The sequence below is a fragment of the Castor canadensis genome, chromosome 13 (genome assembly GCF_047511655.1).
Source record: "Castor canadensis chromosome 13, mCasCan1.hap1v2, whole genome shotgun sequence".
Lineage (NCBI taxonomy): Eukaryota > Metazoa > Chordata > Mammalia > Rodentia > Castoridae > Castor > Castor canadensis.
The window spans coordinates 125,943,932-125,971,691 of record NC_133398.1 but is presented as its reverse complement, the minus strand read 5'-3'; the positions used below and the strand labels follow the sequence as shown (position 1 = coordinate 125,971,691).

The following is a 27,760-nucleotide window of genomic DNA, read 5'->3' as shown; positions in this document are numbered from 1 at the left end:
GCTACTGTCTCCATGCTTGAACTGTCCCTCTTTGGCCCCAAACCAGGGAGAACATGTGCCAGCCAACTTCCTCTGTGACGTCTCCCAGGAGAAACTCTCCAAGGCAGAAATTCTGGATAAAATGGTGCCTTCTGTGCTGTTCTGGGACCCCATCTTCATCCCCACAACCAGGGACAGCAACCGAAGGTTCACCGCAACAGAGCATGAACTCAACAGAGTGTTCAAATGGTGACCCCAGAGGATTTCCACTGCTGTGACTTAGCAATGCAGTGTCCTGCTCTTGGCCCAGTTTGTTGTCCAGAGTAGGTGGCTCAGGTTATTACTCCTAGAGGATGATTCTGGGACTCAGTAGGATGATCCCTGTACGTGATATCCCAATGCCTCATCCTTCAGAGTCAGTCAACTAAGTAAACCTAGCATAATCTCTGCCTTTGGAAGGCAAGGTAGAATTATGGGATCTTGTCTCTTCCTGTAGTTGTATCACCACATCAAGGTGTGGAACCAACTTCAGAACCTATTTTGGAGGATGTGGAGCTCAAATTATCTCGTTCAAAAGCTGTGGAGTTTGAGACAGCTCCCAAAGAGACTCCAGAGCTCCATCAGGCAACGATGCCGGTTCCATCATGTGAGTCTACCTGGCCTTGATCTGTGACCGTAGAAAAGGTACTGATTAAGTATAAAACTCAACTCTTGACATTCTAGCCCAAATTGGTGGCAGAGCAATTAATGCTAACCGATGTAAGTGGTTGTGCAATCATAGTGGAGGCAGGCATTCTTGTGACCCTTCTGGCCAAATCTGGCATTCCCTGGTGCAGGGACATTTTTCCCATTGAAATCCAGGGAGCAACCTGAGCAGGGCCATTTTCTTGATCTGATAGATAATTCAACTCCACTTTGTACACTGCACAAAGGCCGACGCAGTTACTATGTAGATTCAGGAATGGAACAGGACAGCCAGTCCCTGATTGATCACCTGTGCCAGAACTCTGAGTGAATTCTGAATGATTGGCCTCACTCCTTTAGTGAAAGTGAGAGGGAGTTTGAGCCTGTACGTTTGCGTGAAAGGATAGATTGGGTAGTGGGTACCCAAGAGGCTGTGAGCATGAGCAGAAGCTGGACAGCTTCCTGAGGGAGGAAAGAATGACTTAGAGTCACCATGGTAAGGTCTTGGAGCATGAATGTGAAGGGCATATCACAGGGTCCCCAGGATCAGGAACAGTGACCTTAACTTTGATACCTAGTGATGACAGGTCATTTTAGCTTCAAGGAGAATGGGAATGATAAGGGAACCTGAATCAAGGAAGCCATATCTCACACAACTGCCAACTTGGCCTCACAGCACCTTCCATGGAAGGGTGGGTGTGGGCAGGGCAGGTGCCCTCCTGGGTGACACACTCCTCAGAATGGCTTGGATCAAGGGCTCCTCACAGTGTGCTCAGAAAGAGTTGAGTGTTGAATGGCAGGTTCATGACACCATCTGATCTCGTACTCACTGGGTGACTACAGTCAGTGTGTTATAACACATCAACCTCCATCTCTGTGTTCTGTGACTTTGCCCTTGTCATTTTTCTCATCCTCTTATACATCACCCAGGCCTTCCTGGGTGATGTCTGATCAGTTGATGGACATAAAGCTCACGCCAATTTTTAGTCAAGAATTGTAGAAAATATTTGGTTTGAAGGAGTGGGCCATGCGTTAACAATTTATTGATAATAAATATTATATGTAGAACTCTATGTGATGAAGAGAAAGAATCTTCTCTGGAGACCAAAATTGGGCAAGGAGAGGAAGCAGATGTGTGGGTGTCAGGGCCGGCATTACCTGGGCCACTTACACTCTGGGGAACCCTCCTGATAGCAGTCTTTGTTGCTCTCTCAGAAGAGAGAAAGCGAAAGGTGGACCTTGGGGATCACGCAGCAGCTCCTCCTTTGGCAGGCACACCAAGCATAACCCAGGGCGTCCTACCTAGGACTGCCTATAGTGTAGCTCCTATCCATCAGCCTGAGATTCTCCTTCAGGACAGAGCCCTGATATTGGAATCCTGGGTCCTAGCATCACTCCTTTCTAGGGTTGTCACCTCCTCTGTGAGGGCAGGAGGAAGTGGAGGCAGTTGATGTTGCACAAAGAGGGCAAGCTCAGCCCTGCAATCTACAAGAGCAGCTGCATGGTTCACTTTGCTGTTTCTGTGCATTCTTACTGCTGCCTGCAGTTCATTCTGCTTTGTGGCACTGGGAGCAGTATTTTTACTTACCTTCATGAAAGCCCATCCTCATTTGTGTGTCTGTGTATAGTTTTGTTTGGATGGCATTACTGTGTGAAGTTAGCCATTCTCAGTGCCCTTGATGCTCTCTCAAGTGGCCTTGAGTAGAGGAGACGTTCATCAGAGTGGGAATCTGGTACCACAAGGATAACAGGAAGGGTTTCTTGTGATACCTGCCTCTCCCAAAGCCAGGATCAGCCCTAGTCCTGACAGAGAACCTGTCTGTCCAGGTCCACCCAGGACCTTGTTCCCACCATAAGGGTGGTCTCCACACCTCCACATTCCTCCCAGATCTTCAAATATCATGCAGTGTCCTGAATACCCTCAAACACTTCCAGGGGTACACAGGGCTGTGAATGTGCATATAAATATGTGAGCTTGCATAAGCCATTTTGTCCATATGTTTCCATTTCTATATACACATTTATGATCTTCCCTTCATACCATTATGGAACTCAGGCTTGGGTAGAGTTGTGTTTCATTTTTTATTCATTTGAGGGACAGCATCTTCCTATGTGGCTCAGTATGGCCTTGAACTTGAGATGCTCTTCCCCGAACCTCCAAAGTATGGCAATTGAAGATGTGTACTGCAATGCCTGCATTTCATTTTTTTTGTTGTTGCCCTTATCTACCCTTCTAATTGTCCCTTCTCCATATTAGTGCATTACCTACATCTTCCAACTGTTCTGAGTGCCACAAGTAACACAGGTAGCTATGGGCACGTAAAAGCAAGGGTTTCCTAGCTAGCAGATGCTAGGGTGACTACTCAATGAGAAAAAGGGGAGAGTGGGGAGGACGTGAGAACCACAATGACCTGTCCAGGGTAAGACACTTGGCTGGAATAGGGGCCAGTTATGAACCCAGCTCTATTACCTCAAATCTGTATTATTGTCTAGCCAGGCATGTCCGAGAACAGTGTGGGCTACTGTGTGGGTGTGGCTGTGTGTAGCTGTGCAACAGTTAGGACTTCATTTGTCCATGTGCTAGAACCTCAGGCATTTAGGTGAGTGCCCAGGACCTGCCTCCACACTCTTTGAGGAGGTTATACTCTGGAGGTTTGTATTAAAAATTAGGGTTGCTCAATTCACCAGATTAGGAGTCAGTGAGCCAGACCAAGAGCTGGACACCACCCTGAGACCAGAAAAGGCAATTTAGAGTCCCAGTGGGAAAACCTTGAGGTCAGAATGTATAGGCCCAGGTGCACTGCAGGGACCCACAGTTCCTCAACACATCCTTGACCTTGAGCTCTCTTTGACACAAGGTCAGTTTATCCTCCAGGAGGAAGAGAGCAATGACACTGGAATCCATATACAGGAAGCCATATCCCACACAGATGGTGTCAACTCAGCCTCTCTGAATCTTTGATGAAAGGAAGGGGCCCTCTTTGGTGATGAACCTCCTTGGGTTAGTAAATACCAATATCCCCTCACAGACTACTCAGAAGAAGTGAGAGCTGAATGCCAGAAACATACAGCACTGAATCCAGGACTGCCTGGATCACAATGAGCATGGTGTGACAGGTCCATCCCCATCTCTGTCTTCTGTGGCTTCTGCTTTGTCCTCCTGTCTCACCCTCTTACACCTCAGTGATGAGGACTGACCCAGTGAAGGTTGAGTTCTCCGGGGCATCAAAGCTCATCAAGATTTTAGCTGAAAACTTCAGAAAATCTATTGTTTCTAAGAAAGGACCAAATGTGGGCATTTCATTGGGTATAAAAATTCTCCATACAATCCTATCTGGTGAAGAGCTGACAATTAGGCAGAGTGAGAAGCAGGTACGTGGGTGTCGTGACTGGCAAGACCTGGACCAGGGACATTCTGTGGATACCTGCTTATACAAACTGATTTTTCTCTCCCAGTGGAATGATAATCATTCTGTATCATTAGGGACTAACTCAGTAGATTCTCCTCTGTCAGGCTGACCTGGTATCATAACATAAGTCATCCTACCCATATTTACCTGTGGGTAAAGTCCAGCAGACTGATATTATCACAGAGGACAGGGTCTTGACTTTGGAATCCAGGGTCAGATGCACATTCCTTCACTGGCCTGCCACCTCCTCCGAGAGGATATTAGGAAGTAGAGGCAGTGTGGCTCACCACAGATGGAAAACAGACCTGAAAAAAAGCTAGAGCAATGTCTGGTCCCAACTCTCACTCCAGGACTTTCTGCAATTGCCTCTAGTTTTTTCTGCTGTGAGCAGGACACTCCTTCATCTGTACAAAAGTCCACCATCCATTGTTGGCTGTGGATGCAGTTTAGTTGGAATGGATATGAAAAGAGGGCCCTGATTTGTGGAGTTAGCCTTCCTGACTGCCTTGATACTCGGAGATTCCTTGAACTAGGCAGAGATTTGTCAGAATGTCAGGTGCCCTCCCAGTGAATCTGGCACAAGGAGGATGATAGAAAGGGTACTTTGGGCTACCTAACTCCTGAGAATGCAGGTTCAGTGGTGGGCCTGAACAACACTCCTGGAGGATCTGGTCCAATCCCAAGCTCTGGTCCAACCATTATTGGACTTCTAACACCCTCCTAATCCTGAAGATCTTCAAGTAACAGGTACATGAGTTGTCACCTACTTCTGGAGTTGGGCAAAGTGGAATGAGGAGCCTGCAACCCCACAGCATTGGGACCACAGTCTAGGAAGGTTTCCTGCTGTAGGGTCAGGGCTCTGGCTCCTCCGGCAGCCTGGGGTTATCTCTGATGTTCAAAAGCATCAGGCCAAGGTGGTCATCTGGGGATTTGTCTCCTTCTGCAGCTACATTAATAGGTCTGGTGATGGTTCCCCAGCCAAATGCAGAGGCTGAGCCACCTCCTTCAGAGGCCCAAGGATTTGAGCCAAATGCTATGACAGGACCAACAACAAATTCTCCTGGGCCTATGGCTGACGACATGGATGTGGAGTGGATCGATGAGGACACTAAGTTCATTGCCATGCCTCAAGACCTGGTGCAAGAGCACTTCATGGTAATGGATGGTGTGAGTGGCGGTGCCAGGCAGAGTGTTCACAGGTGTCTTTCAGACCTCCTCTGTCCAGACCTGGCATTCTCTGGTCATTTTAATAACCAAGAGCACCATGGAAAGAGTTGATTTATAACCGAAGACCTGAGTTCTCCATTTGAACAGTGGAGATAGGCCACCACAACCGGCTGTATGCACTCAGAGATTGCACAGAGGGGCAGCCAAGCATACATTTGTCTTCTGTGCCAGGACCTCAGGACTTTGGGTTAAGTCTGAATTGACTGACCCCACTCAATGTGTTACGTAGATAGGAGGTGAAAGTCTAGGGGTTTGTGTGAAAGAGTAAAGCAGGGTGCTGGGTTCTCCAGGCCCAGGCAGCTTTGAGCATGGACACGAGGTGGACAGCACACTGAGACAGGAAAGAAGTAGTAGGACTCAAATGGAAAAATCTTGGGGGTCAGAAATTGTACCCCAAGGTGCTCGATGTGTCACTAGAGATACTCACAGCTCCTAAACAGCTTCCTTGACCTTAAGCCCTGTTTGTCACCAAGTCACTTTAGCGACTTGTGGGAGGACAGCCATGGTAATGGAACCTAAATCCATGCAGCCATATCCCACACCCATACTGTCAACTCAGTTTCTCTGCATCATGCATGGATGGGAGGGGCTGGGCAAGGGCATGGGGACACTTTGGTGACAAATTCCATGGAGTAGTAGAGATCAGTGGCCCCTCCCAGCCTTCTCAGAAGAAGCTGAGAGATGAATGTCAGGCAAGGCACATACACCATTGAATCCAGTACTGAGTGGATCACAATCATCATGGTGTGAAAAGTCAATCTCTGTCTGTCTTCTGTGGCTTCTGCTTTGTCCTCCTGTCTCACCCTCTTACACCTCAGTGATGAGGCCCTGGTGAGGGCTGATCAATCCAGAGCTAACGAAGCTCACACAAATTGTAGGTCCAAACTTTGGAAAATCCCTTGTTTCTAAGAGCGGGCAGTTTGTGGGCATTTGATTGGTAGTGAACACTCTCAGTAGAATCCTATCTGATGAAGAGATGACAACTGGGCAGTTTGAGAAGCAGGTGTGTGGGTGTCATGACTAGGAAGACACGGACTAGGGACATTCTGTGGATACCTGCTTATGTAAACCATTTTTTCTCTCCCAGTGGAGTGATAATTTTTAATGTCATTTGGGGACCATTCAGAAGATACTCCTTTGTAAGGCTGACCCAGTATCGTAACACATGTTATCCTACCTATATTTATCTGTGGGTAAAATCCAGCAGGCTGATACTATCACAGAGGTCAGGGTCCTGACTTTGGAAAGCACAGTCAGACCCTCATTCCTTCACTAGCCTGTCACCTCCTCCGAGAGGACTTTAGAAAGTGGAGGCAGCGGGGCTCGCCACAGAGGGAAAACAGACCTGCCAAAAGCTAGAGCAATGTCTGATCCCACTTCTAGCTCCAGGCCTTTCTGCTCTTGCTTGCAGTTCATCCTGCATCACCCTGGGAGCAGGACACTCCTTCACCTGTACGAAAGTCAACACATATTGCTTAGGGAAATGACACAGCTGGAACCACAATATATGAGGGACACCAGGGCCCTGTGGAAGCCAAGCAGGTGAACATGCCTTAGTGGATTTGACATCACAGAGACACACAGAGCAGTATATAGAGATTCCCTGAACAGGGGAGATGTGCTCAGACCATTTAGCCTTGGCACTCTCCCATGGTGGCTCCCAACATCTCCCTCTTCTTTTCCTTCCCTGCCACTTCCTGCACAGACAAAGGTTTGGTCTGGTCTCTCTGTCCTCTGGATAGGTAAGGATGGGCACAGGATGCCATGTCCACCAAATTCACTCTGCAGTGCAGGGAAAGGAAGACCAGTTTCTGATTCTGTTGCCCTTCTATGTGCTTCCAGGGCACTCACCTACATCCTTCACACGTGGCTTAACATGTACTGGGAGGATTTCTATGAACCTAGTCAGTTTCCCTGCCTCAAATTGATGGTAGTGTACTTGAACCTCCATATGCCTGGTTCAGAGGAGCTGCGCCTGGCCCAACATCTCTTGTTCCAATGGGAGTTTCTGGAACCCAATGAAACAGCCTATGAAGGTGAGGAGCCTGGGTTTGCATGCTGGGCACATGAGGAGTGGTCTGTGCAGGGCCCCCACCGTGTGGACCTTCCATTTTATGAGGTGGGCAAGGAGGAATGAAGAGCCTGTGACTCCACAGCACTTGGACCACAGTCTAGGCTGTGTTCTTCTCTGCAGTCAGGGCTCTGGCTTCTCTGGCAACCTTGGCCTTTTCTGATTTTTGAAAGCATGAGGGCAAGGCGTTCATATGAGGATCTTGTCTCCTCCTGCAGGGCTTTTAACTGCTCAATTGCTGACTCTTCAGCCCAATGCAGAGCCTGATCCATCTCCCTCAGAGGCCCAAGGATTTGAGCCAAATCCTATGTCAGGACCAACAATAAGTTCTCCCAGGTCTATACCTGAGGACATGGAGCTGGAGATGATCAGTGAGGACACTCAGCTTCTTGCCATATCTGAGGGCCATGAAGAGCACTTTATGGTAATGGGTGGTGGGAGTGGCTGTGCAGGCCAGGATGGTGTCAGCTGTCAACTGTTCTGTGCAGATGTGGCTTTCTTTGGTTCACAGGCATTTTTCCCATCAGAGGATCATTCCTGCCCTGTCCTTATTTCCAAAGAGGATGAGCCAATGGAAAAGGAGCTTTACTTCCTTTTTTCTTAGTTTATTTGTTCTTTTTGTTGTTTTTGTGGTATAAAAATGAGTCTATGAAAATTACTATTGTTCACCTGATATTTACAGACTCAATAACACATTATTGTAATTTCATCATATAAAAGGTTTACTTAGTTTTCAAATTGAATAACATCATTTGGCATAAATAACCATAATTTTCTTTACTCACTGACAGTAGATGCCAAACTTCATGGCATTTCCTCCAGGCCTGGTAGCATAGCACTTCATGCTGACAGATGCTGTGAATGGCTCTGCAGGGGGGGTGGGGGGGTGTAGCAAGTGTCCTTTAGACTTGTTCTGCACACCTGTATTGCCTGGCTAAGAGCTGTTTTCCCATTCAATTTGCAGAAGCAACTGAAGAGGGTCATTTTTTTAACACAAAACTTCAGATCAACCTTTGGACTGTGGATGTGTGCTCCCTCCAATTACTGTGCAGGGATGGAAGAGAGGTGCAACTATTCACACATTGGTCTCCTGCACTGAGACCTCAGGCCTTTGTTTGAGGCCAGACATGGCTGACCCACTCCTTTTGTAATATAACATGAAACTTAGAGTGTAGGGCTTTGTGTGAATGGGTAGAGATGGCTGATGTGTTCACCAGGCCCAGGAGTCTGTGAGCATGGCTGACAAATAGGCAGATCCCCGAGAGAGGAAAGGACTTTTGAGTCATACTGGGATGACCTTGATGTCAGAATTTATAGACACCATGTTGGGTTTGTCATTAGAGGGAATCACAGTTCCTGGACAGCATCCTTGACCTTGAGCACTGTTTGGCACCAGGTCCAATTAGCCTTCAGTAGGTGGACAACAATGATAAGTGAACCTGCATCCAGGATGTAAGACCCATATGCCTACTGTCAACTCAGCTTCACTGCATCATCAATGGATGGGAGGGACTGGGCAGGACAGGGAGCCTCCTGCAGGACACATGCTTGGAAGAGCTCAGCCCAAGGGCCCCTCATAGGCTGCTCAGAATGAGTTGATTGCTGAAAGGCAGGTCCATGTACCGTCTAATATTAGAGTCAGTGGAATATTGCAATCTGCACTGTATGACAGGTCAACCCTCTTCTCTGTATTCTGTGGCTTCTGCCTTGTCCTCCTGTCTCCCACTGTTACACATCATTGAGGAGGACTGGGTGGTAGCTGTTCTCTCCAGGGTCATAAAATGCTCATGTCAGTTTTTAGGCAAAGCTTTTAGAAAATTCATTGTTTGAAAGAGGTTGAGATTCATGAGCATTTTCTTGTTAATTAAAATTCTGAATAGAATCTGATCTGAAGAAGAGAAAGAAGCCTCTCTGGAACCTACAATAGAGTACAGGAGAAAATCAGGTGTGTGGATGTCAGGGTTGGCAGGACCGTGACAAAAGATACTGTGGGGAGGTCTCCTTAAGCCAGCCCTTGTTGTTCTACCAGGGGAGAAAAAGTCAGTATGTGTCTTCAAGGGACCACTCAGCAGCTCCTCTTATGGCAGGCCTACACAGTTGTCATAACACTGGGCATTATACCTATGTCTACCTGTGACTCCTATCCACCAGCCTGAGATTATGACCCAGGACAGGTTTCTGACATTGGAATTTCACATCCCACCCTCATTCTGTCCTAGGGTTGTCACCTCTTGGTGAGGGCAACAAGAATTAAAGGCAGCATGGGTCACCCACAGAGGGAAAGCTCAGCCCCACAATCAGCAAGAGCAGCTGCCTGGTCCCAATATAGTCTCTGGGTCCTTCTGCTGCTGTCTGCAGGGTATGCTTCTATTTGACTCTGGGAACAGGACCATCCCTCACCTGCACAAAAGTCCACCCTCTATTGTATGCCTGTGTGTGCATAATTTCATTTGGACAGGTATGAATGGATTACGCTAGCTAGTTTGAGTTAGTTGTCATGAGTGCCCTTGACACTCTGTTAGGAATCCTCGTGCAAGGGAGAGGTTTAAAAGAATGGGAAGTTCTCTACCTGTGAATCCGGAACCAGGAGGATGATAGCAAGTGTTCCTTGTGCTAACTCCCTCCCCAGTAGCCAGGATTAGCCCTGGTCCTGAGATATACTCTGGAGCTCTTTGTTTACTGCCAGGCCCTAGTTTCCAATGTAGGGAAATCCCCACACCTCCATGTTCCAGGTCTTTAAATCCTAAGCTGCTTGTCAAGCCCCTCTCCAAACACCTCCACTGATACCCAGTGTTAGGAATGTGCATGAAAATGCACATGTTTGTATAGGCCTTTGTGTGTGTGTGCATGCATCTCTATGGATACACTGGTGATTGTCTCTGGATTCCGTTGTGTTACTCAGACTTGGGTGAGCTGTTTTTGATTTCTTAGTTGTTTGAGAGGGATGGTCTTGTTACATGGTTCAGGCTGGCCTTGAACCTGACATGCAATTCCCTTAGCCTCCAAAGTGTGGAGATTACAGGTGTGAAAAACCATACCTGGGCTGCATTTCATTCTTTGTCATTCCCCTTCTTACAATTCTCCTTGCTCTTGTCCTGAGGAGATTGTATATTCCAATGTGCTCAGTAAAACCGCATACACTGTGTTGCCAGGACAAAGAGTGTTGAACACTGGGAGTTCTTGTCATGGGCCTAATCCTCTGAAGTCAGCTGCCTAGGGCTTGGGCTCTTCTGTGTTTTCCCAGTCTCCCTTTTAGAGGCTCTCAGCCTTGGTCCTCACTCACCACTGGCCTCAGCAAAGCACTCTCCTGATTTCTAAGGCTTTTCCCCATTCCATGGGGAATGTCATCTCGACTGTAAATGTAGCAGATCAGGGAGCTCTTACATTACTGAGGATCCCAGGCCCAGTAAAATATCTGGGAAGGAGTCATGCAGCCTCATCTCTTTTTGCACAAATATATTTGAGGCACCTACTGTGTGATGGCAAGTTTTTCAGGCACTTAGTATACTGTGCTAAGTGAGAAAACAAATCCTGTTATTCTTGGCTTCATTACCTTAGAAAGTCATCCAATAACACTAGGTGTCATAGCAGGTATAGTAGATGTGACAGTTTCATGGACTCTTCTAATTATGGTTCCAACAAGATGAACTCAAAAGGTGAGCAAGTCTTGTGTAAAGATGGTGGGCACCTGCCTCAAGTGTGGGGATATTTGAGGCCTGGGTTTGGGTAGGACTGGGCACACTCTGGGTCCCCAAACTCTTGTGGTTCTCACTAGAGATCAGAGGTCTTGGGATTATCTGAACTACAAAGAAGCCAAGAGAGCTGTGGGTGTGGTCCTGAGCACCTGCTGGGGAGAGCAGTTTCTAAGGCCTCAGTGCAGGCACCTATGAGAGTCCACCAACACAAGACAGCCTTTACCTGAGAGATTGCCCACCCCATTGACCCTCCAGACCACCAAATAGATGTGAGAGCCTCACTGCTTAGCCAAAGGGACTCAGCTGTCCCACAGGGGCAAAGGGAGGGCTCCAAGAGCAGGCGGTGCCTCTCAAGTGGACAGTTTTATGGGTGTTAGCGCAAATAGTGCTTATGGAGGTGAGGAAGCAGGAACCACAATTTGAGGGCCACTGGCACTATTTGCATGACAGCTAGTAGGACATGTCCTAGTGGGGTTGACATTTCAGCAGGAAAGGGGCCCAGAGGCACACAGAGGAGTGTGTAGAGAATCCCAGAACAGGAGTGATGTGTTCAAACCTTTTAGCTTGAGCTCGATTCCATTGAGGTTTCCTGCAGTTTCTGCCTATCTACTTTGTCTGCCAGACATAGGACCTGGGCTGAGGTTTGCTAGTCTTTGCATAAGCAAAGGACTCAAAAGTAAGTTGTGGCAAGGCAAAGAGAGGCAAGGCCAGGCCTCTGGTTCTGCTGCCCTTCCATTTGCCTTCAGGGTCTTCTCCATTCTTGCCATCTGGCTGGAGCAGAACACAGAGGCTTTCTGTCTACCTCCACACTTGTCTTGCTTCAAGCTTCAGATAGCTCTGCTGCAGCTCAACATGCCAGGCTTGGACGATTAATCCTGTGCTCATTTTCTCCTGGCCCAGTGGGAGCCTCAGGAACCCCAATGAGGCAGAAGCTGATGGTGAGGAGACTGGCGTGGGAACACCGAACACATGAGAATGGGTCTGTGCTGGGCCCCACCTTGTAGATGTTCTAAGTCTGGCACTGTGCCAGGAGAAAGATGAGCCTTCCCCAAAGGTCTTGGACCACAGTCTGGGCAGGCTTCCTGGTGTGGGTTCAGGACTGTGTCTTCTCGGGTCAATGTCGTGGATTTGCCTTATTATACTCTAGAAGGGAAGGGAAAGTTGATGGGGTTCAACTAGGTCCCGACTCACTCAGCTCAGGAACCGGGTAGTGGGTGATCCGCTTGGTGAGGATGTTCCCTTGAGGGCCTCCACGTCATGTTTTGTCCAGGAAAAGAATATCTCGGGGACACCCACCATATTCTTCCTTGGATAGGTTCTCATCATGGGGGCTGGACCTTCCAAAATTCCCTCAGACACCCCTCTGGGCTGTCTATTGGCCACCTCAAGCCCCTACAGCCCTCGCCTGATCTACAGGCAAAAAAACTCATTTTTCTTTCCAATGAGGCTTAGCCACAATACCAATTGGACAGTGACTCAAAATGGCCACTAGATGGCAGATTCGACCCAAAATTCTCAGGGATCTCTACACCTTCTGTGAAGGCACTGAAAAGTAAAAGGAGAGTCCCTATGGCCAAGCCTTCTCTTATCCCCACTTTAAGCCTTCTCTCTGCACCTCTTGCTCCCCTGCCCAACTCCTTCTGGCTCTGGGGAGCTCATGCCCCTCCCTGTGGGCTGAGACCAAGCCCCAGGTTTATTTGGGAACGCCTCATGCTACATTGACAGAATCCTGTTTAATTATGACATCTGATGACTGCTTCTCTTCCCCCCCCCCCCATCTAATGTCCCTTTTTCCTTTGACAGCGACTGGAGAATGGAGGTTTCATGTTGCTGAAAATGTTCCAGTACCAGTCAATGGGAGTGACCTAGAGACACAGGTGATGTCTGATCCCTCATGTGTAAGGTTCTGCCTTCCCCTCCCTTACCTAAAATGTCAGGACACCTTTTCTGCTTCCTCCATGGTCTCACCACATGTCCTTTGTCTCTATCTGCCTTCCCCTCCCTGGGCTTACTGGAACCCTGCCTCCCACGAAAAACTTGTAACATGGTCCCTTATGACTTAAGTTATTCCAACTAGTTTGCCAGGCCTCTCAATCTAAAGTAACTTTAAGTCAGCTGCTTTACAAAAGTGCTTACAAAACTGTGGCTGCCATGCTCACGCCGTAACTTCACCCCCACAAGGGAAGGAGGGAAAACAAACTGGTGCACTTGTGCACAGGATGCCAGCTCCTGGACACAGCAAAAATGCCTGCCATAGCTAAGAAACTCCATAGAGAGGCCCAACACATCCTGGGCTGCCAGACACATGTGGCAATGGCTGCAGCCCGCTGCCACTTCCCCTACAATAAACGCGCACAGAGTACACAGGAAGGGGGGAAGGGCGACAGGCCACAGGATCAGGCCTAGGCAGACAGACTCGCTTGTCCCAGGTGTGTGTGGAGGGAGTGGCACCTTGCACAAGTCCTGCTCCTAGCCCCACCTCACACCTGGCACCAGACCCAGCCCTTGTAAGCCAATTGTTAACTCAAGTTTATAGTCCCCAAAACAACACATTACTGTGGTCTCTAAACTTCCCACTTAAAATTTTCTATACTTTCAGCTTCAACATAAATTTTTCTCTTCAAACATTAACCCTAGTTGTCCCATATGGCACTGTTATTGGCCCAAAATGCCCTCTGAATGCCCTTCTCTAACTCTACAAAGGTTTATTTCTTTGTTAAAAAGGAGCCTTTACAGGTTTCTACAGAGGCACCTGCACACCCATGTTTATTGCAGCACTATTCACAATAGCCAAGTTATGGAAACAGCCAAGATGCCCTACCACTGACGAATGGATTAAGAAAATGTGGTATCTATACACAATGGAATTCTATGCAGCCATGAAGAAGAACGAAATGTTATCATTCGCTGGTAAATGGATGGAATTGGAGAACATCATTCTGAGTGAGGTTAGCCTGGCCCAAAAGACCACAAATCATACGTTCTCCCTCATATGCAGACATTAGATCAAGAGCAAACACAACAAGGGGACTGGACTTTGATCACATGATAAAGCAAGAGGACATTTTCTTCTATATGTTTTCCCAGTGTGGTTTGTACAGTTAGGATTTGAGTTCTGTGGACAGGCCAGAAGTAGAGATGCAAGATTATAATTTCTAGGGCTGCCAGTAAAGTATTTGTATAACTCAAAGAAAGGAAGAAACAAGGAAATGAGAAACAGAGGCACAATTGACAAATACTTAATAACACATGGAGCTAAATACAGATACATCTTGGCCATTAGTCAGAACAGATTGGCAGAATGCTCTTTAAAACTCTAAACTGCTGCTTTACAACAGTGAAGGTAACAGAGGGTGTCAGAACTAAGTTTAAAAAATAATTTAGAGCCAGGTGTTATGGTGCATGCTTCTGACGTCCCAGCTACTAAGGAGGCGAAGATGGGAGAATTGTGAATTTGAAGTAGCTTAGGCTTCAGTAGTTCAAGTTGTAGAGGCCCTTCTCTCAATAGTGTAAAAAACAAAAATAAACAGAAAACAATCTTCTATTCTCTCCAAGAAACTTATTTCCAATGTGATGATACAGATGATAGTGAAAGGATGAGAGAATTTATCCCAAGCAAAGAGTTAGAAAAGCCAGCTGAAGTGGGGGCATTCATATCGGACAAAGCTGACTTTAGAGCAGATAGCATTAGCAGGATTAGGAGGGAATTTACGTAATGACATCAGCACACAAATCAATCCTAAGTGTATATGCACTTAATGTTAGGAGTTGAAAATCACATGAGAGGAAACCAATCAAACTTGATGCAGAATTTGACAAATCCACTAGAAGAATCAAATATTTCAACACTCTTCTCTTGGTAATGAATAAAACTCATAGAAAATCAGCAAGGACAGAGGACAGAGCAACGCTATCACCCAACTGTATCAAGTAGATATACATTCTTTTCAAATGTACATAAGCATCCTCCCAGATAGGTGATATCTTAGTTCATAAACCAAATCTTTTCAGATTTAAAACAAATCATAGAAAATAAATTAGAATGGCAGGCAGAGTGGCTCAAGTGGTAGAGCACCTGCCTAGCATGCATGAGGCTTTGAGTTCAAACCCCAGTACCACCAAAATACATTAGAATGTATAATCGTGTTAACTGGAAATCACTAAGAGAAAGATGAAAAATATTTCCTAAACACTTAAATCTTAACCAATTCACTTGTAAATTGTTTATGTGTCACAGAGGAAGTCTCTTGTGAAATTAGAAAATAATCTGAACTAAACAACACTTTAAAATTTATGGGATGCAGATAAGTCAGTACTTAGAGGGAAATTTATAGCCCTAAATGATCATATTATTAAAATGTAAGTCTCGCTTCAAGTAATTAAGTTTCCCCTTTGGGGGACATTTATCTTAAGAGAAACAGATAAAACCAAAAAAGTAAATGCAAAACTAATACACGGAAGGAAACAATAAAGATAAGAACAGATGACAGTAAAATTTAAATAATGCAAAAATCAGTGGAAACAAAAAGTGGTTCATTGAATGTGAAAGTATTTCTAGGAACACAGGTGAAGAATAACACAAAGAAGCCACAATTTATCAATACCATGAAATAACAGATGTCATCGTAAGCCAGGAAGACCTCAAACAGATAAGGCAGGAGCACTACAAACAACTCTGCAGACATCAAATGAACAACTTAGAGAAATGGATGAGTTCCTCTTTGCTAACCACAAACTTCAAACACTCTTCAAGACAAGCTTGAGACCTGAAATAGTTCTTTACCCATGAATGAAGTTGAATTTTCAGTTGTGACCTAAGGAAAAGGAAATCTCCAGTCCCATAGGGTTTCACTGTCAATTCTACCACACGTGAAAAAACTAACCTCAATTGCACTTTGTCTCTTTCATAAAAGCAGGGCAGGAGGGAACATGTTTAAACCCTACCTTTGTGGTTATGGTCACTCTGATCCCAATCTAAGACAGTATAAGAAGAGAAAGCTACAGAGACCAAGGTCAGTGGTCTATCTGTTGGAAGAGGAAGAAGCACCAAGACAGCAGATGAAGAAGGCAGCCCTCCTGCTTGCCAGCCTTGGCCCTGCAGCCTTCCCTTGATGACCAGCTATGCCCAGGAGAGATGCTTACCTTTCAGTGCCAGGTGCCTGGAGGGGACACAGGGTAATGACTGCTGTCAGACCTCTTCTTGTTCTTTGACATAACCAACTCATTTTTCTCATCTGAATATGAACAGCTAAGCCATGGGCACCCCAGATTTCACCAAAACCCTGGGGAGCCAGCACGAGGGTACAGTACAGGTGTTAGCAGGTAGTGTGGAGAAAACAAGAGTTAGTTTTTATAACCCCATGATTATAACTTGTTCAAAGTCAAGGCTGGGATTGCAGAAGACTCTTTTAACATCAAAGTCAATTAGTAGAAACCAGCTAAATATCACGTGCCCAAAAGTGGTTTGAAAAATTACTTGAAAGGAGATTTACTTAGGCAACACTAAGTTTCAAATACATACAAAACTCTAGTTTTGTGCTATAAAATTACCTTGCTTCATTCTAGGTGAAGACATTGACCTTGGAGACACTGAGTGAGTTGCTAATGACAAGTGCATATTAGTCCAGGGACCACAGGGAACAAAATCAATTGAGACACCTTACAAGGATTTTCTGGGCACTGTAAATAAGTGTGTAATGTGTTACTGTAATAAAAAGGATGACCTCTGAGCTGAGAGAAATGTCCCTGAGTTAAGTAGGAATGATAGACAGAGTGGACGCATCAGGGCTCAGACGTTGGCGATTCCAAGTTCTGGACAAAGAGGAGGCAAGAGTGGTAGGCATTGCACAGCTGGGGGACGTTGTCATAGTGAATGACGGGGAGAGTTGCTAACACACACACTGGCAGAACTGAAGAACTGTGCCACCTCCCTTCCTAGACAGGGTGACAGCTTTCTCCAGTCCTCATCTACTGTGCTGGCTCAGCACTGTTGTAACTTCTGGGTCATTTGTGACACTGTGGTGTTGTGGCTATGAGGCGCACAGAGCACATGTCTGTGATGCAATGAGCTATTCTTATGACAGAGTGACCGAAGGAGTGGTGGATCCTCAGCAAACCTCTGAGGAACCATGGAAACTGAGCCTACTTGGAAAATGCAACAATCCACATTTGCCATGGGCACAAGTACAACAAAGGATTGTGCTCCAAGAGGGATTATGAGTCTGACCAACCTTCCAGAACCTATTCGGGAAGCCATTAGGGAGCCCCTGACTATCTGGATCTGGATGCATTGTCCTTTGGTAATGTTGTGAGCAGGACAGAAAGGGGAGCAGAGCTGTGGGTTTCTGGGAAAGCCTGGAGAAATTTCTTCTTGTGGGAGTCCCCTATTGAGAGTAAAATTGGTGAAACTGTCACTATGGCAGTCTATAAAGGGAGTGACTCTTTGGAATAACAATGTGAAAGCCCCTTTTTTATTATTTGGAAATATCTTTGTTCCTCAGTGCACTCATAAGTCATCCTATGTTGCAGCATTTCACCCCGTGTTCTGGAGCGTCTGACCCTTTGAAGTTAGTGTGAGACCTGAGACCTGCCTTAAATAAAAACTATCTCAACACCAAATTTGTAATACATGTTGAATGTCATTTAGAAAGACATTGATCTGGTCACATTAAAATCACTTCAGGGGCTAGGGATGGTTTGATCACTACCTCAGGGGAAAAAACCCACTTCATTAGCAGCAAAATATTTTCAGGTAAAAAAATCTGAAAACAAAGTCAATGTATTTTTGTTATTTTCTCCATTATCTCATATTTAATACCCATTTCTTCTTGGTATGTATAAAATGGAAAATGTTTACATGATTTACAGTAGATGAATTTATTAAAATAAATTACTGATGGTCAGAAAATCTGGAAAATTTGACAATGTCTTATAACAGATTGAACCCTTGACCATTTCTTCTAGGGTGAAGGCACAAGTTATAGCCAAAAAAAATTGGACCCAGAAGTCATTTAGGCAGGATGTGACAGATGTGTGCGCACCGACTGGGTTTCATGCCCAGTGATCATTGTAGGTTTCCTGTCCCAGGGTCTTGGGCTTGCAAGGCTGGGGCTCCACACTTGAGCCTCCCCTCCAGCCCACTTGCTCAGCTTTTCCTTGCCACAGAAGAACAACATATATAGCAAGTCTTAGGAATAAACAATTTATTATGATATTTGTCTATTTCAGACTTTAAACCCATTCCAGACAACTTTAATTCAAAAGATTGAAGAATAACACTTAATTTAATCATGATAAAAATCTAATTGAAGCTGGACGAACTTATGCATGATTGTCATCCCATACTTAGAAGGCTGAGGCCGGAGGCTTATGAATTCCATGCAGCACTCACTGAAGAGGGGAAACCTGTCTTAAAACAAAATCCACTTGAAAATGGTGACAGTACTCTTTGAAAAGCATTTTCTGTATGGAATCTCCCTAATTGTTCCTCTTTTGTGCTGATCACTTAAAATTTACCGGGGTAAGTTCCAGTATCATAAAAATGTAAATCAATGTAATAGGAGAAGACATCCATGCCCATCTGCCATTGTTTTATGATTCAGTGCTATTACCAGAATAAAGTAGAAATTAAGAAATGTAAATGTGTAATTATGGAAAAGAGAAGGGAACTTCTTGTTGGAACAAATGGGTCAAATGTGCACTGGTGTCACCTTATTTCTGCTTCTGATTAGAGGAAGGACTGAAGCTCTCCTCCTGATGGATACTTTGAGAGACTGAACTACTGACCCATGGTGAACAAATGTCATCGAAATAGGTTTTAACAAGGCAAGTAGTGGATTTGCTCTTGAGTAATGAGAATAAGTAGTCTTTCCCCTTTGGAAAGTACTGGAGATGTCATAGTGCGGGCTTTCATTATTGTCTAATATAAATGTTAATTAAATGTACTTATTCTTTAATTCACATGTTTCAGTGATCCTTCCCAGGAGTTTCATGTATCTCAGACATGTATTAAGTGATCTATTTTGAAAATTTCCAAACTGTTTGAAACATGGTGCCCCTTTTAAGCCCTGTAATGAATCTGACTGAGTGTTAGGAAATACGCATTTCCTACTATTTTTTTAAATGAGATATTGTAATTATTCTATCAGTTTAAGCTATATTCACTGAACATTGAGACTTTTACATAGATAACATAGATAATATGTATAATAGATAAAATATTAGAAACATATAATGTATATCACCTGAAGACATTAGGATATTTGAAGGAACAATATAATATTGCTGTTAAGGATTCAGTATAATTTTGTAATAATGCCAGGAATATAACTTTTTTAAAAATTTGGCAGAACTGAGGTTTGAACTCAATCTCCTCTTGGTTAGCAAGTTCTCTACTACTTGAGCCAAGGCCCCTGGTCTCAGGAATCTGACTATTTTGTAACAAATAGAAACATTCTGATGTTGGTCAACTTGTTTCAGTTGAAAATAAAGCAACCCCCCAAACCTGACAGTAGCTGCCATGTGTAGAGCAGTGTGCTCTTTCTTTGCCTGCCTCCTGGGGTGAGTGTGAGTCCAGATGCCTTTTTGCTGGCTTATTTCATCCTCTATTAATTTATCTATTATCTTGTTTTTCATGTCCATCACTTCTTCTGTGTATAAAATGTCAAATTGTTTAGGAGATTTACTGTTGGTGCAGCTTATTAAAATTCAACTGGCCTCCAGTCTGGAAAGATTGCCAGTATCTTTGTAATACAACAAATAGTTTGTATTGCTCTCACTTCCTGCTGGTCTTTATTTGGTTTTTCAAAGTAGTCAGTTATCTTGAGTTCAGGTATTGTCCGCAGTGAAGAGAGAAAACATGTGGCATTGATACCATTTGACTAGATGCTAAATAATCTTGGACAAATAAGATATTTTCTCTCACTGGAGATCAGCAGCATTTTGTTCATATAAAAACTTGTTATTCTCTAACTATAGATCAGATATTGAAAACCTGTGCAAAAGAGGATTTTGTAGGTTTACACTCAGGCTGCACTTTGGAATGTGTAATTCTTCTGTTCAGAGGCAAGGGAACAAGCATTGCTGAGCTTTTGCCCAAGCAGAGAACGTCATGTTGGGGCCATGTGGACGATGTCTGAGTGTCTCAGGGTTCTGGGTACGGGACCCAGCTGATGGTATGAGGAAGAAAGTATGTAGGGGTGTCTGCAGGAATTCTGTGTGTCTTCTCTATGTGGGATCTCTGGAACAAGGTGATGTCTCTATGGCAGTGAGATGTCTCATTTGACTGTCTCTAAGGTCTCTGTAGGAGGAGGTCTCCGAAGACTATGAGATTTGTGTAAGTCTAAGAGGTGCTGTGGAAGGTGTGTGAAAGAGATCTCCTGTCAGGACTCTGTGGGCAGGGACAAGTCTGTATATTGGGTTGGGTGAATTGTGTGTGAACTCTGTGGAAAACCATAAAAGATCTGTGGTAAGTTTCTGTTGGGCAATGTAAGGTCCTGTGGGAGTTTGTGTGTAAGGCCTTACTGCAAGGTCACAGTGTCATCCCTAGTGACTACATGTGGTCTCTGAGGGAGGTCAGTTTGACTGTTTGTAGTGACTGTGTGTGTAAATTTTGGGAGGTCACTGTGACATCCCCTAGTGACTGTGTGATTGCTGTGGAAGGTCAGTGTGCCATCATATACTGACTGTGTGTGGTCTCTGTGGGAGGTCACTGTGATATACCCTAGTGACTATGTGTGCTTTCTGTGGGAGAACATTGTGCCCATACCCTCCCTCCTGTGTGCCGTCTCGATGGGAGGTGAGTCTGCCATCCTCCAGTGACAGTGTGTGGTCTCTGTGGAAGGCCACTAGGCCATCCCATAGAGACTGCTGGAGATCACTCTTATATCCCCCTGAGGCAATCTGTGGCTTCTGTGGGAGGTCACTGTGACATCCCCTAGTGACTGTGCTACTGCTGTGGAAGATCAATGTACCATCCTATGCTGACTGTGTTTATGGTCTCTGTAATAGTTGACTGTGAAATTCTCTGGCGAACATATGTGGTCTCTTTGGGAAGTCATTGTAACATACACTAGTGACTGTATATGGTCTCTAGGAGAGGTCATTGTGACAAATCTGGTGACTTTGTGTGCAGTCTCTGTGGGAGGTCACTGTGACATTCCCTAGTGACTGTGTGCAGCTTCTGTTGGAGGTCACTGTGACATTCCCTAGTAACTGTGTGCAGTTTCTGTGAGAGCTCACTGTGCCATCCCTGTGTTATTGTGCGTGATCTCCCTCAGAGGTCACTGTGACAGGCTCTATTGACTGTATGATCTCTGTGGGAGATCACGGTGACATCCTCTAGTAACTATGGGTGGTCTCTGTGGGTGATAAGTGTGCCATACCCTAGTGACTGTGTGTGGTCTTCGTGGAAATCATTGTGCCATCGCCTAGTACCTATGGTTGTTCTCTGTGGGAGGACTCTGTGACATTCCCTGGTCAGTCTCTATACATTCTCTGTGGCAGATCACTGTGCCACCTCCTAGTTACTGTGTGTGGTCTTTAGGGGAAGTCACTGTACCATCCCCTAATGACTGTGTGCTCTCTCTGGGAGATCACTGTGTCATCCCTTAGTGACTATGTGTGATCTCTGTGGGATTCACTGTGGTATCTCCTAGTGACTGTGGATGTTTTCTGGGAGAGGTCATTGTCACAACCCCTTCTGACTCTGTGTGGTGTCTGTGGGAGGTCATGGTGATGTTGCTAGTGACTGTGTGTGATCTCTGTGGAGGTCATTTTGCCATCCCCTAGTGCCTGCGTGGTCTCTGTAGGACGTCATTGTGACACCTTCTGTGACATCATTATGATATATGTGGCCTCTGTGGGAGGTAACTCTGCCATTCTCTAGTGACTGTGTGTGGTCTCTTTGGTGGTCACTGTGCATCCCCTGGTGACCTTGTGTGATTTCTGTGTGAGGTCACTGTGACATCCTCTCATGACTGTGTGTTCCCTGTGGGAGTTCACTGTGAAATCCCAGATTGATATGTATGGTCTCTTTGGGATGTCACTGTGATATCCTCTAGTGACTGTCTAGAGTCTCTGTGAGAGGTTACTATGTCATCCCCTAGTGACTGTGTGTTGTCTCTGGGAAGGTCACCCTGGTGCTCTGTGAGAGGACATTGTGAGATCCTCTAGTCCCTGTGTATGCTGTCCCTGGGTGGTAATTATGACATCCCTAGTGAATGTGTTTGGTCTCTGTGGGATGTCACTGTGCCATCCCCTAGTGACTATGTGTATGGTTTCTGTGGGAGGTCACTGTGACATTCCCTAGTGATGTGTGGTTTTTTGAGAGGTCATTGTGATATATCCCAGTGATTATATGGTCTCTATGGGAGATCACTGTGACATCCTCTGGTAACTGTTAATCGTCTCCTTGAGAGTTAACTAACATTCCTAAGTGAACTTGTGACCTCTGTTGGAGGTCACTATGACATACCCTATTGACTGTATATGGTCTCTGTGGGAGTCATTTTGACACATCAAGAGACTTTGTATGAGGTCTCTATGGGAGGTCACTGTGCCTCCCCTATTGACTGTGTGTGGTTTCTTTGGGAAGTCACTGTGCCTTCCCCTGATGGCTGTGTTTGGCCTCTGTGGGAGGTTGTTGTGCCATCCTTTATTGACTGTGTATGGTCTCTAGGGTAGGTCACTGTGACATCCAAGAATGAAGTGCCTGTGCTCTCTGTGGAAGTCAACCTGTCATCCCTAAGTGACTGTGTGACTGGTCTGTGTGAGGTCATTGTGCCATCCCCTAGTGACTATGTGTATGGTCACTGTGGGAGTCACTGTGACTTCTCCCAGTGACTATGTGTGTGGTCTCTTGGGGAGACCCCTATGTCATAACCTAGAGTCTTTGTTCGGTCTCTGTTGGAATCGCTCTGATATCCCCTTGAAACAATCTGTGGTTCTTGTCGGTGGTCACTGTGAAGTCCCTTAGTGACTGTGTTTGTGAAATCTCTGTGAAAAGTCACTGTGGCATCAACCAGTGACAGTCTGTAGTCTCTGTCGGAGCTCACTCTGCCATTCCCTAGTGACTGCCTTTGGTCTGTGTAGGAGGTCACTGTGACATATCCTAGTTATTGTGTGTGATGTCTGTGAGAGGTCATTGTGACATACACCAGTGACTATATATGGTCTCTGTAGGAGGCCACTGTGCATCCTCTGTTTATTGTGTTTATGGTCTCTAAGAGTTATCTTTGACATTCCTTAGTGAACATGTGTGGTCTCTTTGGGAGGTCACTGTGACAAATCTTGTGACTTTGTGTGTGGTCTCTGTGGGAATTCACTGCAACATGCCCTAGTTACTCTGGGTGTGATCTCTGTGTAAGGTCACTGTGATATCCCTCATGACTGTGTGATCTCTGGGGGAGATCACTGGGATATACCCTAGGGACTGTGTGTGTGATCCCTGGGAGAGGACACTGTGACATCTTCCAATTACTGGGTGTGTGTGTGTGTGTGTGTGTAGTCTCTGTGCAAGGACACTGTGCTAGGAACCATGTGACTATGTGTGTGGTCTGTGTGGGATGTCACTGTGCCATTCACTAGTGCCTATGCCTAGTCTCTGGGAGGACACTGTGATGTCCTGTGTATGTTCTCTATGGGAAGTCACTGTGTCATCTCGTAGTTACTGTGTATGGTCTCTGTGGGAGGTCACTGTAACATCTTCTAGTGACTGTATGGTCTGTGTGAGAGACATTATGTCATTCCCTAAGACTCTGTGTGTGATCTCTTTGGGAAGTCACTGTGACATCCCCTGGTGGCTCTGTGTGGTTCCTGTGGGAGATCACTTTGCCATTCAGCAGTGACTGTGCGTGTGGTCTCTGTGAGAAGTCACTGTGATATACCCAGTGGTTTTGTATTGTTTCTGTGGGAGGACATTTTGCCATCCCCTTTTGTCTCTGTGTGTTATCTATGGGAGGTCACTGTGCCATCCTCTAGTGAGTGTGTATGTGGTCTCTGTGGCAGTTCAGTGTGATATCACCTGGTGACTGACTGACTGTGGTCTCTGTGGGAGGTCACTGAGCTCTCCCTTAGTGACTGTGTGTGGTCCCTCTGACATACCCTAGTGACTGTGTGGTCTTTGAGAGGTCATTGTGACATACCCCAGTGACTATGTATGGTCTCTGTTGGAGGTCCCTTTTCATCCTCTAGTTACTGTGTTTATGGTTTGTGAATGTTGACTGTGACTTTCCTTAGAGTAAATGTCAGGTCTCTGTGGGAAGTCATTGTAATATACCCTAGTGATTGTATATGGTCTCTGTGGTAGATCATTGAGACAAATCCATTGACTTTGTGTATGATCTCTATGGAAGCTCACTGTGACAAACCCTAGTGACTCTGTGCATGGTCTCTGTGGGAGGTCATTATGCCATTCACCAGTGACTATGCATGTGTTCTCTGTGTGAAGTCATTGTGCCATCCCCTAGTGACTGTGTATGGTCTCTTTTAGGAGTCACTGTGACATCCCCCAGTGACTCCATATGGTCTCTGTGGGAGGTCACTGTGACTGACCACCCCTAGTGAGTCTGTGGGAGGTCATTTTGACATCCCCTATTGACTGTGTGTGGTCTCTGTGGGAGACCATTGTGTCAGCCTGTAGTAACTCTGTGAGTGTGGTCTCTGTGGGAGGCCACTGTAATAACCCAAATATTGTGCATGGTTTCTGTGGGAGGACATTGTGTCATCCACTTGTACCTGTGTGTGACCTCTGTCAGACATCATTGTGACATCCCTAGTGACTGTGTCATCTCTGTGGGAGGTCATTGTACCATCTCCTAGTGCCTCTGTGTGGTATCTGTAGGAGGTCATTGTGACATTCCTAGTAACCATGTATGTGGTCTGTGGGAGATCACTGTGCCATCCTCTAGTGACTGTGTGCTCTCTGTGGCAGGTCACTATGATATCCCCTAGGGACTGGGTGTGGTTTCTGTGAGAGGTTATTGTGACATACCCCAGTGACTATATGGTCTTTGTGGGAGGTAACCGTGCCATCCCTTATTGTGTTCTCTGTGGGAGGTTACTGCAAATCCCAGAGTGATGTGTCTGTGGTTTCTGTGGGATCTTACCCTGTCATCCCTAAGTGAATGTGTATGGTCACTGTGTCTTCTCCTAGTGACTATGCATGTGGTCTAAGTGGTGGCCACTATGCCTTCTCCTAGTGACTGAGTGAGATCTCTGAGGAAGGTCATGGTTTCATTCCCTAGTGCCTGTGTGTGATCTCTATGGGACGTCATTGTGAAATCCTCGATTGACTCTGTGTGTGATCTCTGATGGAGGTCACTGTGCCATCCTCTAGTGATTGTGCATGTGGCCTAAGTTGGAGGTCTTTGTGACATCCTCTAGTGACTGTGAGGTCTCTGTGGGAGGTACTGCGACACTCCTTGGTGATTGTGTGCTGTGTCCTCAAGGGAAGCCACTGTTACGTTGTCTAGTGACTGTATGTGGTGTCTGTGAGAGGTCACTCTTACACTGCCTAGTGGACTGTGTATGTGGTCTCTCTAAGAGGTTACTGTGACACCCCAACTGACTGTGAGTATGGTCTCTTTTGGGAAACTGTATGTGATCTCTGTGGGAGGTCACTGTGACATCATCTAGTGACATTGTGTGGTCTCTATTTGAGACCTCTATTCAAGGTCACTGTGAACCCCCCAGTGACTGTGCATGGTCTCTGTTGGGAAGTCATTGTGCCATCCACTAGTGTCTGTGTGGTCTCTCTGGGAGTTCACTGTGAAATACCCTAGTGACTACATATGGTCTCTGTTGGAGGATATTGTTCCTTCCTTCAAGGTGGTATCTGTCAGTGGTCATTGTGCCATCCCTTAGTGCCTATGTCTGGTCTCTGTGGAAGGTCACTGTGCCATACTCTAGGGATTGGTCATGTGGTCTCTGTCACATGTCATTGTGACATCCCCTAGTGACTGGTCTCTTTAGAAGGCACTGTGATGCTCTATAGTGGTTGTTTGTTGTATCCATGTTGGGGGGGGGATCACTGTGATATCTTAATGACTTAATGACTGCTTGCATGATCTCTAGTGACTGTGTGTATTCTCTATGTCAGATCACTCTGCCTTCTAGTGACTCTGTGTTTGGTCTCTGTGGCACATCAGTGTCCCATATCCTCGTGACTATGCATGGTCTCTGTGGAAGGACATTGAGCTTTCCTCTGGTGACTGTGTGTAAAGTCTCTGAGGGAGGTCATTGTGACATATTCCAGTGACCATGTATGGTGTCTGTGGGAGTTCAACATGCCAACCTCTAGTGACTGTGTTTAGGGTATCTGTGGGAGATCACTGTGACATATCCTAATGAATATGTGTGGTCCCTGTGAGAGGTCATTGTGACATACCCTAGTGTGTGTGTGTGTGTGTGTGTGTGTGTGTGTGTGTGTGTGTGTGTGCGCTCTGTGGGTAGCACTGTGATATCCCCTAATCCTGTTGGGGACACTTCATGCTCTGCCTGTGTAGGTTTCTTTGTGAGGTCTGTGCATGTTCTGCATGGTGGTTTTCAGGGAAGTTCTATGGAGGACGATGTGTCTGATGTCTCTGGGAAATCTCTCTGGGGTATGTGTGATTCAGTGAGATCTCTCTCTGCCTCCATGGGAGGTCTTTGTAACTGGTCCTCATTCAGGGGTTCCTGAGTTCCTCTCAGGAGAGTCTGTGAAGTTGCCAACTCCTTTCAGGAATTCAAGGTGCAATGACATACAGGCTTATTAAATCCATTATTAAGAAATTAATTTTCCCTTCTTCAAGGCTGTGCTTCCTCTCTAGTCTGTGCTAGAGCTAATGTGGCTTCTTGAGGCCTGCAGTCGGGTGGCCAAGCAGTAGGGCTTGAGTAGTGACTGGGGTGAGTGGCTCAGTCCCTACAGTCTGATCAATCCAGGCTGAAGGAATAGGGACTTTCTGTCCTCAGCAAACCTTATGGCACCTCAGTCTGTGTCTGCCTAATTCCTTGACTAAAATCATTACAATTCTTCTTCCATATTTCTTTCTGGGCCTATATTGTCCCCACCATGTGATGGTTACTATATACTCTGGGTTACTCAGAAGGGAAGACAGGTGACAGTGGAGGGTCACGTGCCCTCCAGCAGCTTTCCTGTGGCTTCCACCCCAACACAGGCAGAGCTGCAAGTTCAATCCTGGTCACTGCTATAAAGAGAGAAGACAGAGAGGGTGGTGGTGACATTGCCATGAGATCCAGGCTAGGCTAACAGGGGATGGGAAGGTCCATTATCATCCCATTCTCTATCAGAGACATCAGGGACTCCTTGGCAGGTGGCCTCTATTCTTTATCAGGAAATGCAGGGGGTAAGGTTCTCCCAACTCTGAACTCAGGGTCACTCAGAGTCACCCTTTTGTGATTTATAAATCTACATGACCCTCTAGAGTCTCTGTACACCCAGCCCAGAGTTGCACAAGTTCAAGGTAGAGCTAAAGGGAAAGACAGGTTGTACTAGACCTGTAGGTAGAGTCTTTCTGGATCGGCTCATCCTGACTAATCCTAAAGACTTTCTATGGTTCGTTTCTGAGGTGACTGAAGGATGGACACTTAAGGTGCAGTAAGGGAATTTGGGGTGAGGGTGAGTCATCGATGCCACTATCCTCTCCCTGTGTGTCCCTTTCCTTCTTCTAGCCACTTTGAGGAAGACATCTGAGATG

At 45.9% G+C, this 27,760-nt stretch overlaps 1 protein-coding gene across 9 annotated transcripts in view; it reads left to right on the top strand.

Moving 5' to 3' along the window:
- The window catches only part of LOC109683420 (uncharacterized), a 94,851-nt gene extending 75,107 nt beyond the window's left edge, over positions 1-19,744 (top strand). For 8 of the 9 annotated variants that reach the window (XR_012440603.1, XR_002212101.2, XR_012440602.1 and 5 more), the window contains 3 exons: positions 47-625; positions 7,143-7,336; positions 12,870-19,744. Coding sequence is in view for 1 of the 9 variants with exons in the window: in XM_074052605.1 (XP_073908706.1) it covers positions 47-78 (32 nt within the window). In the remaining 8 variants the exon portion in view is untranslated. Of the gene's footprint in view, positions 1-46; positions 1,737-7,142; positions 7,337-12,869 lie in introns of those variants that run through there. The other variant, XM_074052605.1, reaches the window with a different exon arrangement.
- The last annotated feature ends 8,016 nt before the right edge of the window (positions 19,745-27,760 follow it).